Source organism: Lepus europaeus, chromosome 12 (assembly GCF_033115175.1).
Source record: "Lepus europaeus isolate LE1 chromosome 12, mLepTim1.pri, whole genome shotgun sequence".
NCBI classification, from domain to species: Eukaryota; Metazoa; Chordata; class Mammalia; order Lagomorpha; family Leporidae; genus Lepus; species Lepus europaeus.
The window spans coordinates 77,417,454-77,436,639 of record NC_084838.1 but is presented as its reverse complement, the minus strand read 5'-3'; the positions used below and the strand labels follow the sequence as shown (position 1 = coordinate 77,436,639).

At 36.2% G+C, this 19,186-nt stretch overlaps 1 protein-coding gene across 4 annotated transcripts in view; it reads right to left on the bottom strand.

Annotated features, from left to right (window-relative positions):
* Positions 1-986: 986 nt before the first annotated feature.
* SMC5 (structural maintenance of chromosomes 5) overlaps positions 987-19,186 on the bottom strand; it is a 119,092-nt gene continuing 100,892 nt past the window's right edge. For 2 of the 4 annotated variants that reach the window (XM_062208394.1, XM_062208396.1), the window contains 8 exons: positions 12,150-12,275; positions 9,588-9,632; positions 9,079-9,174; positions 8,519-8,623; positions 8,176-8,295; positions 3,922-4,101; positions 3,739-3,834; positions 987-3,261 (listed from right to left, as the gene is read on the bottom strand). In XM_062208394.1, the coding sequence (XP_062064378.1) occupies positions 3,118-3,261; positions 3,739-3,834; positions 3,922-4,101; positions 8,176-8,295; positions 8,519-8,623; positions 9,079-9,174; positions 9,588-9,632; positions 12,150-12,275 (912 nt within the window). In that variant the 3' untranslated portion in view covers positions 987-3,117. Of the gene's footprint in view, positions 3,262-3,738; positions 3,835-3,921; positions 4,102-8,175; positions 8,296-8,515; positions 8,624-9,078; positions 9,175-9,587; positions 9,668-12,149; positions 12,276-19,186 lie in introns of those variants that run through there. The other 2 variants (XM_062208395.1, XM_062208397.1) reach the window with 2 other exon arrangements.

The window sequence follows — 19,186 nt, the reverse complement described above, 5'->3', positions numbered from 1 at the left end:
TATGGGGCTATCGCTGGGTATACGATCTGTCATTTACTGAAATGCTGTTATAACTGTAGATATATTTTAATATTACAAAATAAATAAAACTCCTCACACCCAACTTTTTCATTGGGATTAAAAAAGGTGCCCAAACTGTCAACACAGTAAAATCTCCACAATGAACAAGTTCTGTTAAACATAAATTTTCGAAAATATATAGTATAAACTAAATAATGAATTAGTTATAAACATCCTTAGGGTAGCTAATTTCACTAACATATTTGAAAGTTACAAGATATATGAAAATAATTTCATCTATATTCCTAAAGGCTCAAAATCCAGGTATTAGAATCTTTTGAACGATGGATTTTTCAGACTTGTACTGAGACTCAAACCCAGATGGAGTTCCTGGCTTGTTGCTTAGGTCTGGCCCAGCCCTGGCTGTTTTATCTGGAGAGTGACCCAAAGGATGGAAGATCTTCCTCAGTCTATCTGCCTTTCAAATAAAAACAAGAAAATATGAGAAGTAAACATTTTATAAAAGTATCTACTATGATGCTAATCCTCATTTCAACAAAGTGGAAATTCAGTTAAGTGAGCAAATAAGCCTGCCTGACTCAAAAATACATTTAAAAAATTACTTTAGATAGAAGTTTGATGTAAGACATAAGACAAAACTGGCTACTTGGGAATGTTTTTAGCAAATCTAGTGTTTCAGTCTAAAAATATTTATACTTGCCTGGCTTCTTAAGATGGCTGGAATCTTTCTTCACATGTGTTTATTGCTCCTGTTAGACTTTCATTTCTTTGCAGGTAGACGAGGGACTAAATATTCTTTCTTTATGAAAACTAATCAACTACCAAATCCCGTTTTGGAAGTGGTAGGTAAAAATTGTATTTTAGCTGAAAACCAAAATCATCTTAAAAAGGTTTTAAGTATAAAAAAATTCTCATTTTAAAGAACACACACCAAGAGTATGAAAATAAGTATTTATTACCAACAAAGCAGTATTTTCCACAAAGAGCTTTTTCAACTACACACATACATACACACAAGATGAAATTACATTTTTCACATACTAAATGTTCATACTCCAAAGGAAACAGACATATATCTAAAAACAATTAGAAAGCAACAAGAAATCTTTCCTTTTACTTTGAATATGGAAAACCTTTAAAAAGAGATTCTCCTTAGGTAATTCAAGGAAGATTTAGTCATCAAAACTGCTTGTTACCTACCTTAATGTTTTAAATACTGTGTTATTCATCAAATCAGGCTTTCATTTGGAAGTTTTTACAATTTGTATGTAATTAAAAAAATCAACATTTGCAAAAAATATGAACTTTAAGTGGCTGAACCTATACTGTTAGATTTATTCTTTAATGTTAAAATGATACATAATTTATCCCTGTAGCTCAAAATTCAATGTAAAACCAGATTATTAACTTTGTCTAGTAGCAAAATATAAATGCTTACAAACAAGGTATGGAATAACTGGTGGCATACGTAAACTGAAATGTGATTGACCACTTTATTTCAAACATGCTTAATCTTCCAGTTTATTTTTCACACTGATATTCATTTTGCAGAAGTAAGATGACTTAGTAATAAACAAACTACACCAAGCACATATTCCAAAAGATATTTTGGTGGAAAACAAATTAACAAAAACATTTGGTAACATTCATTTACTAGTATGTTACCAAGTTTTTCAATATTTACATGACTTGTTTACACAAGATAAAATGGTGATTTAAAAATATTCTCATACTTCATGCATTATACTTAGTTCAAGAAAGGAAGGTTCTTTTAAAATTTTTATAAAGGAAAAAAATACTTCTTTAAAAAGAAAATGTCTAAGTGAGAGAACATAAGCATACTGTTCACTATTTTTTGACCTAATAAGAATATAAATTTCAATGGCTATTTAAAAATACACAAAACCTGAACTGAATGCAGTTCTTCATTTTATACAGGCTATCAAGTCAAAAAGCACAGATCCAATTCATTGTTCAAAGACATTTATTTTTTTAAAAGAATATAGTTTGTTTGGCACTGTTAATTAGAATAACTTAAACAAATGATTTTTCTCATCCAAATGTGAAGCCGAAAAGAAACAGTCCAAACAAGATATTCTAATAAAATGGATAGATCAACAATGTAAGGAAAAGGACCTCGAAGCTTCAGTTCTAAAAACATTATGGTTTTAAATAAATCAATGCTTTCCCCTAACTCTTTAAACAGCACTGAGAAATTTCAAATATAAATTGTAGAAACCAGTATATGAAATCTTAAGAAAAACCTTACTAAAAATAATTATAAAAATGCTTTTAGAAATTGAACGTGTAAAATACAATTGACTTTAAATTAAAAATAAAACAAAAATCCCACCCACACTTTACAAAACTTTACCTTAAAAACCCTTGTCACCTGATTTTATTCTCTGTCCATCTTTTGGTTGCATTTTTGCATCATCTAGTGGCCACCTTGTGGCATTTCAAGGAAGTTCTGCTACCATTTTTGAACCCCAGTGTTTTTTTTTTTCCCTTTGAAAAACCAAAATAATTACAGTGTCAAGTTTCATAAAACTTTTTGTAAAGATCCATAAAATTCCATTTCCTAGTGCAGATAAGTTAATCTTTCTTAACAGGAAGAAATGACTAGATTTGCCATAAATTATTAAACTAGACATGCTCATATCAATAATTAAAATTTAGATCTAACACTGGGAGAAAACAAGGACTTAAGCTACAGAGTCATTAGGGTCTAAAGGTGATTAAAATTAGTCTTCAGGTAAAGCTCAGGGCTACCATGGCGAGTAAACTGCTTGTAACTGACACCCCCTTCATCATACCTTTGATTTGCAATAATAAATATTTTTAATATGGGAACCCAACGACTCACAGAGTGCTAAGAACTCAGATTCTACCAAAACTGAAGAATTTTTACTACTAGATGATGTTCCAGAGAAAGAAGTCATGGTCTCCATTTCATCAATCTATTTGTACTTAAAAGCAGGTTTCCAAAAATAACTGATCTTTCACTTTTAACAAATCGCCTCACTTTTATTCAGTTGAGCCATCGTTACAAATAGAACTTAACAGAAACACTCCAAAGTTCCCTCCCTTCACTTCTTATTGAGCAGGCTGAGTGAATGTAATCCGGCGCCGGCGCCTTTGGAAAGCCTTTAAATTCCATCTGTTTGGTTCCAGCATATGTGGCCCATTATAGACAAACAACACAGTCATCTTTTCAGAATAAGGAAGATTTTGCAGGAGCTGTATTAAAACAGACAAAATGTCACTTATCGCTCTTCACTGTGAAGCAAGTTTTCCAACTTAACTTTTGTAAAGCCAAATATTTTATTTATAAAACTAATAAAACTCTTCTGAAGCCCTCAAACACTCCAATATCAGACTGTGATCATTCCCTGAATTAGCATATCTAAGCCTAGCCTATGCAGTAACTGACATGCTGGGACCACCCCCCTTTTTTAATAGGACAACTGGGACCCTACTTCCTTTAAAATATAATGACATGCTTCCTACACTACCTTTCTTTGAGAACAAAATTTCTGATTAAGATTGTCACAGGAACCCATCCCTTCTGTCAACATAAATATTACTGCAATCTTTTGAGTGTTTTTTCTGCAAGTGGTTATATTCATATTTACAATCACGGAGCCAAATTCTGTTACAAGATGAAGCCCTGGGGTTCCTGGGTATGTGAACACTCTCAGGTTACTTATTACCTACCTTTGGTGTAATAAAGAAGTATTGAGATGTATTTTCTTTACAGGCAGTATTTACAACCATTTCAAACACTCTCCGTTCATTGATGGGGTCCATCCCCTGGACAATGACAACAATAACGAATGCACATGTAAATTTACTCCAGGATACAGTAGGATTCAAGTGTAAAAAGAAGAATCACCAGACCTGATTGATTTCATCGACTACTCTGAAGGGACACCTGTTCAGCTCCTGAAGCGCCATCAAGTATAACATAGTAGAAACACTTCTTTCACCTCCACTTTGATGATGAGGAGTTAATTCATGCAGTTGAGTACTGCTGCGAAATTTCACTCTAATTCGAATTCCGTATTTATCATAGTCTTCCTATAAAACATTTAAAAAGTTGATGAAAGATGACAGCTTTCTCTGCTACTTTCATTCCAATTGAAAAAAGACTGAATAAATCAATTGTACGAGTAAATGCAGCAGGTTGGGCTTCCTGTGACAAGTCCCAGCTGTTTCACTTCCAATCTGCTCTCTGCTAAAGAACCCAGGTAGGCAGTAGATGACCCAAGTGCTTGGGACCCTGCCAACCAGGTAAGAGACCCCTGACAGAGCACCGGGCTCCTGGCTTCAGCCCAGCCAAACCCTGGCCATTGCAGTTATTTGGGGAGTGAACCAGCGGATGGAAGTTCTCTCTCTCTCTCATTCTCTCTCCCTCTGTAACTGTACTTTTCAAATAAATAAAATAAATCTAAAAAAAAAAAAAAAAAAAAGTAAAGAATTTAAAATTTAGTGATACCATCAAGCTTAAAGCAATACAACATTAACCAAGTAGCTACTATTTAGAAGCTTTAAGATCTCCGAAGATCTATTTCGACATGGAAAATATATTAAGAAGCAGGGCGGGCGCTCTGTGCGGTGTAGCGTGTAAAGCCACTGCCTGCAGTGTCGGCATTCCATATGGGCACCGGTTCGAGTCCCAGCTGTTCCACTTCCAATCCAGCTCTCTACTGTAGCCTGGGAAAGCAGTGGAAGATGGCCCAAGTGCCTGGACCCCTGTACCCGTGTGGGAGAGCTGGAAGAAGCTCCTGGCTTCGGATCGGGTAGGTTCCGGCCGTTCCGGCCAACTGGGGAGTAAACCAGCAGGTAGAAATCTCTGTCTTTCTCTCTCTGTCTCTCTGCCTCTCCTTCTCTCTCTGTGTAACTCTGACTTTCAAATAAATAAAAAAAAAAAAGAAAAGAAAATATATTCAGATTAAAATGCTTGCTTTTTACAGAGGTAAAAATAATAGCCAAGTCTTCCCCACATCTTTGGCTGGTTAAAAAGAAAAGTGGATAAGAATTGTATACATATTTGAAAAACACTGTATCTATTACAATGTCATACCCAGGTTAATTAGTTACATATTTACCTTAAAAATCACATAAATCACAATTAAAAGTTAGCTATTTAATATATAGAGCTTTAAGTGCTAACAATGCAAGCCATATAGGATATTTAAAATTTACATAAAAATATAAATTGGTGAACTAATTTTAATGTATATTTTATTTAACCTAACATATCCAAAATATCGTTTCAACATGTAACCATAATATGAAATGTTATTAATGAGATAATTTGATTTTTTTCATACTAAGTCTTTGAAATCTGGTATGTATTATACAGTGAACATACCTTTTACCTGTTTCAAGACATGTATACTTTGCAACTGGTCTAAGATTAACAGTGTTATAAGCATGTCAAGCATGTTAACAATAAATGCAAGGATTCTGGTAGGCTGTCAAATCTTAGAAATACCACTTTATTCTGTTTACTTTCCTAAGACTGAGCCAAAACAAATAAATAACATAATGAATTTGTCAGTTTTGACTCCCAAGGTTTACCTTTTAACTTACATTCCACTTTTCTTCCACAATAATTTTATTTACTATTTCATTTCTTAACCAAACCAGCTAGAGTTTTATTTCTGGCTCTGCCACCTATTCTCTGCCATTTCTGCCCCCATTCTAGTGTCTCCCATTTCTTTGAAGGTTCTGGAAAAAGAAAGTGGTTCTAGAAATAAAATAAATAAAAGCATTCCAACGGGAAAGCTGAGAAGAGCCAAGAATGTCCATTACCCAGGGACCCTAGGCTGGGCAAGAAAATTTCACTGAAAATATTGAGAGTCATCTCTGCGATGGGACAGCTATCACTGAGAACACTAAAAGCTACCTGAAAGAAACAACACACGATAAAGCTATCGTATCATGCAATAAATGGGACCTAGATTAAAGAATGGGATTTTTATTTATTTATTTATTTTAGAAGTAGAGTTACAGACAATGAGAGGGAGAGACAGAGAGAAAGTCTTCCTTCCGGTGGTTCACTCTCCAGATGGCCACAATGGCTGGAGCTGGGCAGGTCAGAAGCCAGGAGCCAGGAGCTTCTTCCAAGTCTCCTGCATGGGTGCACGGGCTCAAGGACTTGGGCCACCTTTTGCTGCTTTCCCAGGCCACAGCAGAGAGCTGGATCAGAAGAGGAGCAGCCGGGACTAGAACCGGAGCCCATATAGGATGCCAGCAACACAGGATGAGGCTCAACACTGCTGCTCCACAGCACCAGCCCCAAGAATAGGATTTCTATGACAGGTCATCAGTTCTACAGGTTTCCTACCTGTGCTTACTTTTGATTATCCTTGTGCTTTATCTGGTCAAGTTGTCTGATAAAGGTACTAAAGCTACTCTGACTAGGATGAAGCTCCTAGTAATCAAACTTATTTGGGATTAGATCTGGAGATGAGACTGCCACTTAGTGACCTTTAGTAAATTTATCAAGTTTCAGCTCATTTATTTGTAAAATAGGGTTGATAAAAGCACCTGCTTCAGAGGATAGTTTGAGGATTAAAGAAGGTAAGTTTAAAAGTGCCTGGCACAAAAGAAACATACTTTTCACTTGTGTTTCATACTGAGCAAATGAAGGAGCCATGGGCAAAACTAAGGGGAGAAAGCAGTGCTATCTTGCCTTATATTCATGTACGTAACACAATGCAAAATTGCATACATGCAAAAACAACAATTAAAAAGCAACAAGAAAAAAGGATTTTATTCTCTTTATTTCCTTCTTATTAAAAAATTTCATTGCAAGGGCAACACGTGGCATAACAAGTTAAGCTGCTGCTCAGAACACCTGCATCCCTGTACTGGAGTGCTGGTGTACATCTTGGTTACTCCACTCCTAATCCTGCTTCCTGCTAATACATCCTGGGAAGGCACCAGATTATGGTGTAAGTCTTTGGACCCCTGCCCCTAGATGGAGTTCCTGGCTCCTTTCTGGCTTTGGCTTGGTTCAGTCCCTGGCTACTGGGGGCATTTCTTTGGAGAAAAATATCTCTCTCTCTCCTCTCTGTTGTTTTGCCTTTCAACTGGATGGAATAAATAAATAAAGGAAGGCTTCCATAGCCTTGGCAACTCATGACAAGAGCCTAGGGTGATTACTGACGCCATAAACAAGAGTGTCATTTTGTTAAGTCAACAACAGGAGTCACTGTGCACTTACTCCTCATGTAGGATCTCTGTCCTTAATGTGTTGTACAATGTGAATTAATGCTATAACTAGTACTCAAAAAGTACTTTACACTTTGTGTTTCTGTGTGGGTGCAAACTGTTGAGATCTTTACTTAATATATACTAAACTGATCTTCTGTATGTAAAGATAATTGAAAATGAATCTTGATGTGAATGGAATGGGAGAGGGAGCGGGAAAGGGAGGGTTGCGGGTGGGAGGGAAGTTATGGGGGGGAAAAAGCCACTGTAATTCATAAGCTGTACTTTGGAAATTTATATTTATTAAATAAAAGTTAAAAAAAATTTATCATGGAAAATTTTCAACATGCACAAAATGAAAGAGAACTGTATAATGAACTATCACCTACCCTAAGTTATGATCAATATATAATCAATCATTTTCTATAATAACCTCACCAAATTCCAGGTTATCTTGTATGTTTCCTAATGAAAAAAATTTAATTTATCAAAAGTGTAATGCATCAATTTATAAGCTCAAGAAATCAGTAGCACATTTTTCAATACTGTCATTTTTATAAACTCTTGCTTTAAATTCTTGATTTAAAAAAGCCGCTGGTTTCATAAGTATATTTCAGTTATGTTTGCTAACTTATAACTTTTTAACTTGAGCAGTGGCAGATTCACAAAGCAATGCCTTTATTCAACACAGATGAATAACCATTACTCAGAGTAGATATAAAAAGAGTTATTTATAAGGTGTTAGTCACTGATCTGAAGCATTAAAAAAAAAAGTGACACTGAGAAAATCCCATAGGTTTTTTTTTCTTTTCAGCATTATCTAGTAAACAAAATTTTTAGATATAAATGTAAGGTAACTAAAAATTTCACATGTACTTTTAGTAGATAATTAAAATTACTGCCAATAATGTATTTCAAGTGCAATTTTACCTCATTTTCTGTATGGAGATCCACTTCACCAGCACATTGCATGGAACTAAAAAAATTACTGAATTTTTCATTAATTTTTTCTACTAGTTCTTTTAAAGGATTAAGCCACCTTTCTTTTACCTACAAATAAAGGCAATATAAAACATAATTTAAAAGAAGCATCATAGTATAGTCTGTTAAAAAAAACTTCATATAAAACGAAGTTTGTGTCAGTTACTCTGATCATGAGAACATACCTTTTTTTGTTAGGAGTATATCATTTCATTTTGCATTTTTCTACATTCTCTTATTATTAATGACAAATATGACACAAATAAAAGACAAAAATTAAAAATATGAGTACCTGTGAAATGTTTTCCCTATATCTATCTAGTTCAATTCTCTTTCCCTTTAGTTCCTTAGTTAACTGCTCTATTTCTTCTTCTCTTTTTGTGTATTCTTCAACCACCTGGTAGGGAAAAAAGAAATACTTCCTTTAAGATAAATCTACCAAAGGATACAATTATGTAAAATCTTACATAAATTAAAACATTAACTGAAGATGTCAATTGTGTTGCACTGTATGTATCCAATTAATTCATGTTCTTATTACATATAGAAAATACAATTTTTTTAATCCTTAAAAAAACAGACATTGCAGTATTTCAGGTTAGCCTAACTATTCTTTTTATAAAGAAAAAGCATGGAACACTGTGTTCCTTAGGAAGAATCTATTTAAAATTCTAATAGATTCAGAATCTGGCATTTAAAGCACATTGTTCCTGCTGTCTAGCTTATTATTACCAAGAGCTCTAGTACAGAGTGGGAGGCAAGCACTGGAGGGAACTGTGTGTGTGTGTGTGTGTGTGTGTGGAGTGTGACAGTGATGTCAGCTGCAAAGTGCGAACAGATAAAGAGGCATACTGTAGGATTCAGTCCTGTGAAGCAGGAAGCTCTTGATCTTTCTTCAGTTAATAATGCATCAATTTCATCCAATGTGTTTGGAAGATCTTGGAAAGCCTACAGAAAAAAAATTGTTCATTATTACACATACTATAGTGAAAAACAGTTCCATTCAAATAGTTAAAAGAAAAATAACAGGCTAAATAAGTATCTACTACCTGCTCAGCTGCATGCTAGCACTCAAGGAGACAAAGCAATTATAAACAGGGCCTGGTGCCTCCAAAATGCTTAACACTTTACTCAAAAAGAGGACACAATAGATACTCTACACAACACCTTAAGGCGATGTACTGATGATGAGTATTAAGCTAAGCAGTATATATCACATACACTATGGATTCTAGAGAAAGTAAGCATCAGTTCATGCTACAGCAGAGTTAAGAGAATCCCTGGGCCTTAAAGAAAATGGCTACAGAAAAGCAAGGTGGAGGGGAGAGAGGAACTTGGAAAAAAGAATGAGCACGGCATACCATGGGGGGTGAGGAGTTGTGTCCATTTGGAATGGTAGGTACTTGCTGAATTGGTAGAATGGGTCCAGAATATGTGGGGCATTGAAAGAGAGCAAGAAGTTAGAACTTTATACTGTACTTATGAAGAAGTGCAAAAGCATCCTAAGAATCCAATTATCTGACTGCAGAATTCCATCACAGTACTATCTTCACAGAGACAAATCAGAATAGACACTGTCCTACGAGGGAAGGGAAGCAGTCCATTGTTTTGCCTAGCGCAAGCGGCAAAGTCCACATACCACAGGACTCAACAAGTTCCCTGAAAAACATTCCTACGCAATCATCTCCGTGTTTTTCTCTTTCTTTCAACCTTTAATAAAAGCAGTTTGGCTTTAACAGAGTTTCAGACACTTGGTATGCATATTTGCTCCAATTCTTGATTTATATATTTACAGAGGCGCTCAAATGCTCAACATACACTTGGTACCTTCACTTGACTCTAAGAGGTAGGTTAAATTTCAGATGGTGTGACAGAATCTTTATTTCACCTACCCTCCTCTCACCACTTTAAGCAAACCTATTTCTTCTTCAGTTTACTCCATCTCACTATTTGTTCAGGTAAAAAATTTTGGGATAGTCTCTTCTACTCTTCTGATCTCTAATACATCAACAAGTCCTGCTGGCTCTACCATTAAAAGAAACCTCAAATCTGTCAACTTCTCTCCATCTCTTCCATGCTACCAGCTCACTCTATGCCACTGTAATCTCTTATGGTCATGAGCAATAACCTTCTAACCTTCTAAATGGTTCCCTTTCTTCTAACTCTACTCTGTTCTTGTTAAGAGTACGTTTCTATAAACTGAATTGTTAGTAACAAGACTCCTCTGCTCAAAATCCTCCAGTGGATTCTATCTCATATAGAATACAACCCAATTGTTGCATCTTCTATAAGGTCCTGCATAATCTGCTCTCTAAGAGGTAAAACTCTCTGCATGGATTATAGTTTTTAACCTCATCGAGATTCCCTCTATTCTGAAATACATAAAAAAAAACAAAAAACAAAAAACAAAAAAAAAAAACCTGAATACTTTTCTTTCACATCTTCAGTTGACTTGACTTCTCTTCACTCAAGACTTGTCTAAAATATGTTTTCTCAAGAGAGACTTCCCTGATCAACTTCTTGTCCTTTTCACTCCATCCCTTTATCTTGTTTCTTTCTTCCTCTTACCGTCTCTCACTATCTACCATAATGTATTTGACTTTTGTGTTTTGATGTATCCCATCTTCCTAACTAGAATATAAATTTCAGTGAAGAGAAAGTATGTCTGTCTCATTCACTGACTGATATAAAACAATAGTGAATATATTTTTATGAATATACTTTCTGATTTTGTTTCTTTCAAAACTAGTAGAACTTATCAGATAGTCATGCTACATTCTGAAAGAAAAAATTAGTACAGATATTATTCTAATATTTATTTTATGATGAACAGAATATATTTTGTATAAGCTCTAGTATTATCATTAGAAATAAACTCCTCAATTAGTTCTACAGGTATCTACTGAATTCCTACTATGTACCCAAATACTGCAATCTTTTTTTCTTCCTTTTGAGGATTATGATCCATTTTAGTCTTTTATCCAGTTCTGTTTATATCTTTAGTACAGACTTTATTATCTACTGATAGTCATTTGAAATTAAGAATACAGGGCCAGCACTGTGGTATAATAGTAAGCCAAGCCTTGGCCTGCAGTGCTGTCATCTCATACGGGCACCAGTTCAAGTCTGGGCTGCTCCACTTCCGACTCAGCTCCCTGCTAATGGCCTGGGAAAGCAGCGCAGGATGGCCCAAATGCTCTGTCTATAATTCTGCCTCTCAAATAAATAAATAAATCTTTAAAAAAATTGAGAATTAAAAAAGAATATCAAATAGTTTAAAAATCCATTTCTAATTTTATATTGACCTTCTTGTGAATAGGTATGTAGGCAAAATATCATCCTCATCTGTCAGATAAAGCCTAAAAGTCACAGGGGCAGACATTTAAGGTGGAATGCTAATTAAAGAGCTTCAACTCCTAATTTTACTGAGTGGTACGTCAGTATCTGAAATATAATGGAAATAAGAGTTCTTTTTTCCTTTCTTTACAGAGAAGTGTGAGCTCTAAAAATTCAGATCCACTGAACTCTATTACAAACACCCCAATTTTCAGGAAAACATTTTCATTTTGCCTTTCCCCCTTTAATATCACTCTACTGTACCCAGTAATTTGTAGTTTTGGGGCAAAAAACTCAGTTTTATTAAAAGAATCAATGTTATGGTACCAATGATTTTGTAAGGTGATTCCCATGTTTTAAGAGTCTTAATACTAAGCAATAAGAATAGTGGTCAAATCTGAATGTGATAGGTAAAATCTGTTAAGCAAAATTGCTTAAAATACATATTCAGTTTAAAAAATCAGAGAAAAGCTCACATTTTTAATATATACCATGTTTTTCATGGCCTGTGATAAGGCCAAACACATTTTAAGCTTGAAAACAATGTGTTAAATACAACTGTAGCATTATCTATTTTGTATACTTACTGTCTGATATTCTTGAGGAACAGTCTGCTCTGCACCCAGGTTACATACTTGCCTCGCTCTCTTCATAAGTTCCTTGCATTTCTGCAATAATCTCTGTCTATTTTCATCCAACTCAACGAAATGTTGCTGTTATGGAAAAAGGAATATTTGGAAAAGTTGAATTTTACTGTTAAATCATAAGGCTATTTTATTAAAAACTACATCACATCAAATAAATTACTGAATTTTGGTTATGATGATAATAAAAATAATGCTCATCTAAAACCAAATCTCAAAACTATGAATGCTTTGACTGTAAAGGCTTATTTACTTAAACTTTGAAATGTATTAGCATATAAATAACCCAACAATTCTGTAATACTTAAGACTTCTGAAATTGAAATCTAACTGCCTTTTTCTGAAAGGTTACACCTTAGCTATATGTTACACTTTAACAAAACTGGAACTAAACAGTATGAAAGCTTCCACCAGAAAACTCAGTATTTAGAACACAGACAGAACCTTTAAACGGTATCTGATAGTTTTCGAAGTGCCTGTCATGTATTTATATATCCACAGACCTATTCATTTCTTCACCATTAATTACTGAGAATCTACTAAATGCCAGCACTGCATTTTGGATTGAGAACTAGTAAATAAGGAAAAAACACATAGGACCATTAACAGGATAGAAACAGGTACTATTTACTGAATGCTTACATACTAGGCCCTTGGCAAAAAACTTCATACACAGTACTTCTATTTCTCACAACACTGTACCATATAACATCTCCATTTTGCATATTTAGAAAAAGATTTAAAAAATAAAGCAACTCATCTAAGCATGAGTTATAAAAGCATGTATATTTAGAGGCTGTCACAATTCACATCCATGTGTGCATAAAGGTCACGTTCCATTTTCATTATAGCACGATGCCTCTCAGTGGAAAAAGTCTGGACAGAGTACATGCACAGGGGAATGCGATGCAGGAAGGTCAGAATAGTCACAAGAGCTATGAGAACTGTACAGCCTTAAAGGATAAGCAAGGAAATACTACAGCAGCAGCAGCACAATGCATTACAAGGACAGGACAAGTAATTAACAATGTAAAGGCGCGGAAGCCTCCAAGACCTGCTTACATAGAGAACAAGTAATTCAAGATGGTTGGGGAAGAGGAATTTGCAAGGGTAAGAATGCAAAAGTTTCATGTATAATGAGGAGGGCATTCTATCCACTGAATGCCTTCAGTAGGCTAAGCATAGTTATCATCACTATCCTGTATGTTAATTAATCTAAGTCCTGTTATAATTTTAAAGAAACGTGTTTTCTCTTAGGTGTGGTATTTTAGATATTAAGAAAGTTTTCCAAAATCACAGAACTAGCAGTGCGCAGGTTTCTCAGAAAAGAAATAGATTTATACTGCTCTTTCCAGTGAAATTCAGTGGGTTGATGCCCTAAACACACCCTACATCTATTTGATTAGTATCTTTTGGGATGAGGTTTGGATCTCTGTACCGTTAATGGGATCAGCAGGAGATCTTAATACATGTTAAATCTGACAGCAAATAAATTAAACCAAGACACCTTATAAAAAGTAAAAGGACATATACTGGACTGAACTGAAAATACAGGCAAGCCTTCATCCTTCAAGCTACTATAATTTTTTTTTGCAGGAATTCCTCAGTCCCCACAGCCTGAAAGCAAATGAAATGGTAGAGGCTCCCAGTCACCCATGCTCTGATGCTCTCCAAAGGCCATCAGACTCAGGCAAATGTAAAACAAGAGACACCTGTACAGCAACTAAATCCTGTTCAATTCTGCTTCCTGCTCCTCTTGCACTCTGCTAAAATGAAGTACTGGGACATTAGGGGAAAGAAATTATCACCGAGTTTATTATTTGAAGCTCTGGACTTAAGACAAAACCTCACTCAACAGTTTCTACTTGGTAGTATAATAAAAGATCAGAGAAAATATTCTTTACATACATGTTTCTTGAATATCTCCTCACATTGTTTTTTAAGATTTTATTTATTTATTTGAGAGATGGACTTATAGACCGAGAGAGGAAGAGACAGACAGAAAGGTTTTCCATCTGCTGGTTCACTCCCTAAATGGCCTCAACAGCCAGAACTGGGCAAATTAGAAGCCAGGAGCCAGAAGCTACTTCCAGTTCTCGCACATGGGTGCAGGGGCCCTGGCATTTGGGCCATCTTTTACTGCTTTCCCAGGCCAATGCAGAGAGCTGGATTTGAAGTGGAGCAGCTGGGACATGAACCAGCACTCAAATGTGATGCCGGTGCTGCAGGTGGAGGCTCAGCTATGTCATAGCGCCAGCCTGTTTGTGTTTTTTAAACCACAATTCTTGCTGAACTTTTGTTTTGGTAGAGTAGGCCTAAGAATAAAGGAAAACACAACTATACAAGGTAGTATTACAAAGCCAAGCTGGTGAAGAGATGTTATTTAGATTTCTGCCTTTTTCAGTTAATAGAGCATCTATTGTAAAATAGTAAATGGACTACTGTAAAATGGTCCATCTACTGAAAACATTAAAGAAGAACTGAACAAAATTTACAGCCTTCCCTCTCCATTAACATCTCAGAAAAGACTGCTTTGTAGGCATACATCATGGAAGAAACTAGAAGTAGTACCTCTTTTCTGAAATGTTGTCACAGAAATTGCACAGAAATACTTTGACAGCAAACAGGAAAAGCTTTTCTAAGAAGGCCCTCTTGTGGAAGAAATAATTATTCACAGAATTTCTTACTAAAACAATAAATACCTTAACAGTGCATTAACATAAGAGTCAAACAAAATCAAAATCATTTTCTATATAAACAGAATTGAGTTTGAGGTAGTATAACTACTAAAACATTAGCTGTAAATCTTTTTTTTTTTTTTTTACTGAGGACAGAACGTACTTTAAGTAAGAAAATTATTTAATCATTTTTCTTAAAACATGTCTTTTCATATCAAATTTGAAATTTAGAAAATAGTGGCCTTAAATGTCTTTTAAACACATAAGATGACATGTTCTAACTCAGTCAATATAACTACAAATCATGAAGAAATGGCAATACACCTTGAGCATCTCTAATCCTAAAATCCAAAATTCTGTGGTGTTGGTATGTTACCACAAGGGCAAAATTTCAAACCTGATTTGATATGACTGGTCATGGTCAAAACAGGCACACTAATATACAAAATTACCCACAAGGCTATGTATATAAGGTATATATATGAAACACTGATTTTATATTTAAACTTACGTCCTACTTGGTGATAATCTCATTATGCATATGCCAATATCCCAAAACAGAAAGAAACATAAACACTTCTGGGGCCAAGAATTTCAGATAAAGGATGTATAAACTGGACTGTCTCCTTTGAAATTCAATGTCTGTTGTCCGTTCTTGGTTTTTTTATGGGAGGGTAACAAGCAAGTAAGCAGCAGGGAGGTTACACGAAAAACACAGAATTCCTACATTTAGTATTAGGATAAACAAATTTAACAACCTGCAATTCTTATAACTACTACCAATCTATACTTTTAAAGCAAATACTTCTTTTGTGCTACGTAGCACATGAACATCTTGATGTGTTTTTACACCTACTATCACAAATTAGATAAGGCTTTCATCCCTCTGAATGCAGATGGTGAGTAAGCTTGGAGTGCTTAGGAAACCTGCCTGCAGCCACAGAATATCTGTCCACTCTGTATCTGGATTCACATGCAGTCAGCTTACTAACTTGTCCTAAAAATAGTTCAGAAGTTAGTGACATTATCAAATGGAGGTTCACAACCACATGTCTTCCTCTGGAGACGTTTTATAGGTCAGGAATTTTGTTGCCCTATTTCTCTTCCAAAAATCAAAGTATCAAACTCCACATTGGTTAGGTAACTTTAAATCCACTCACGAACACAATCCCTATCAAAATCTTCAGTCAACCCTCCTTTGTAAACTTATTTTTGCCATTAGGGTAAAGGACAAAACCAGAAGTGGAACTAATGGCTCCTCAGGGCAATCGCTGTGTGCTCAAAGGGACAAGTCGGGGGGAGGGGAAGATTTCTCCTTGGTTTAAACATAGCTGGATGGCAAGAACAGGTAAGATGCATACATATATACAAACGGCAGCAAATATGACAAGGAAAAAGAGCAAATAAAAGAGGAAGTGAACCATCACTCACCTACCCTACCACAGACGCATCCTCTGTTCATTACTGTTTACAGTTTAAAATGTGTTGCTAACACCCAGTCCATCAGCAACTGACAGTTATTAAGTATGCGGCAAAATAAATAAATCAAAGTACCTTACAAAAGGCTCAGCGAAGCAATCATAATTTTAAAAATATTAAGAATGTTCAAACTTGGAGCTGGCACTGTGGCATAGGTTAAGCCTCTGCCTGTAGCGCCAGCATCCTCTGTGGACACCAGTTCATATCCCGGCTGCTTCATTTCCCATCCAGGTTCCTGCTAATGGCCTGGGAAAGCAGTGGAAGATGGCTCAAGTCTTTGGGATCCTGTTCCCACGTGGGAGACCCGGAAGAAGCTCTTGGCTCCAGGCTTCAGAGCCACTCAGCTTTGACCCTGCTGAGAACATTCGGGGAGTGAACCGGCACATGAAGACCTCTCTCTGTCTCTCCCCCTCTGTAACTCTGCCCCTCAAAAAAATAAGTAAATCTTAAAAAAAAAAAAAAAAAAAAGCTCAAATCAACGTATGAACAAGTAAAACAAAGCTAAAGAAATACAAAATAAAGTCAGGAGTAGTATTATGTAGGATTAATATGAAAAAATTTATTATTAAAGTGTGTATGTATGTGTGTTCCAGTTTTGAAAGCAGCAATGGTCTCATGCTGACAAAGATGGATGAAATGATCTAGGAAAAATACACTCAGGTAATAACAAGCAATGCTAAGAAAACTACACTGGAACAGCCAGCCAAAACAGAAAAGACTGGAAGGTGGTAGTAGACTAAGCTACCAATCATGTAAAATAAATATTAGATGACTACAGATTTCCAAACAGTAGAATATGAGGAATCAGAACAATTTTTTTTTCCCGGCAGTTAAATGAGTACAAAACTGGCAACAAGTGGGGCCACAGTTATCAGGAGTCAGGGGGAAGAAAAATGAGGTGAATCATGAACATGGTAATGAACTAAGCAAAGAACATGGACAGAAGGGAATAAGGACAAAAAGAAAATCACAATGTAGTTCCTCCAACTAACTTTAAAATAAAGCAAATGAGTTGAGAAATCACACATCATTACAATATAATCAAAACAATACACAATGAATTACTCTTGCTGCCTGTGCTTTCTGGATAACAAAGATGAACACTGAATTACAGAAATTCTAACTAAGTCTGGCACAGTGCGCCTTAGTTTAGATACAAAGACAAATGCTGAGAACTGACTGGGTATTCTTCTAGGTAACAAAATCTAGAGGGATAAATTGCTAATTTATTCTCTAATAATTGCTAAGAATAATTGCTAATAATTTCTCTAACTAGTTTAACGGAGCCATCTTTGTAAAAAATAATAATTAGTAATTCCTAGATTGAAAAGAAAATTTTCTCTCAGGGAACCTTCCTACTCACCAGAAACACAGCAGTCAGCTTGACTCAAAGTAGCATTTCTGCTACTACTAACAAAATGGACCATTACAGAACATCCTGAGAGTGTGCACCTATTAATCTCAGTGTATCTGTTGAACTTCAAGACTGCTGGAAAAGCATCCCTCACTAGGCCAAGAATGGGTTAGTTTAGCAGAGACTTACTCCAAAGTAATTATAGTTTCATGGAGCTCTCATTAACGACTTAGAGGGGCCAGTGCAGTGGCGTGGCAGATGGGGTGCAGCCTAAAGTGCCGGCATCCCATATGGGTGCTGGTTCGAGTCCCGGCTGCTCCACTTCTGATCCAGCTCTCTGCTAGAGAGCTATGGCCTGGGAAAGCAGTAGAAGATGGCCCAAGTGCCTGGGCCCCTGCACCCGTATAGGAGACCTGGAAGAAGCTCCTGGCTCTAGATTGGCGTGGTTCCAGCCACTGCAGCTGGTTGCGGAGTGAACCAGTGGATGGAAGACCTCTCTCTCTCTCTCTCTCTCTCTGCCTCTCCTTCTCTCTCTCTGTGTAACTCTGACTTTAAAATAAATAAATAGGGGCCGGTGCCGTGGCTCACTTGGTTAATCCTCTGCCTGCAGTGTTGGTATCCCATATGGGTGCCGGTTCTAGTCCCAGCTGCTCCTATTCTAATCCAGCTCTCTGCTGTGGCCTGGGAGGGCAGTGGAGGATGGCCCAGGTGCTTGGGCCCTGCACCCACATGGAAGATCAGGAAGATGCATCTGGCTCCTGGCTTCGAATTGGTGCAGCGCCAGCCGTAGCAGCCATTTGGGGAGTGAACCAACGGAAGGAAGACCTTTCTCTCTGTCTCTCTCACTGTCTAACTCTTATCTGTCAAATTAAAAAAAAAATTAAATAAATAAATAAATTTAAAAAATGACTTAGAAACAAAATTTCAGGCACTAGTATCAGATACTCTACTGTGACTAGAAAGCTCCATTCAGTATCTACCTGATAGGTAAATTTTTCCATGAACACTTTCTTTTTAAAGTATTTATTTATTTATACAAAAGTAAGAAAGAGAGAGAAATCTTTCATCCTCTAGTTCATTCCCCAAATGGTCACAACAGCCAGGCATGGGCTAAGCAAAAGCCTAGAACTCTATCCAAATTTTCTACATGGTAGCAGGGGCCCAAGTACTTGGACTATCATCTGCTGCCTTCCCAGGTGAATTAGAAGGGGGCTGGATCAGAAGTGGAGCAGCTGGGACTCACACCAACACTCCAGTATAGGGTCCAAGTGATGCAAGTAATGGCTTTACCCACTGTGCCCAGCAGTGGTCCTCATGAAATCTCTTTTATGATACAATTTTGTATTCTGAATAAGCATATTAATGGGCTCAATCAATGAAGTAACGCTAGCACAGATGACTGGCAGATGGTCTTTTCCACATGCCCACTAAATAAGCACTAAAAAGTTCTCCATTGGTAGCTACTTCAC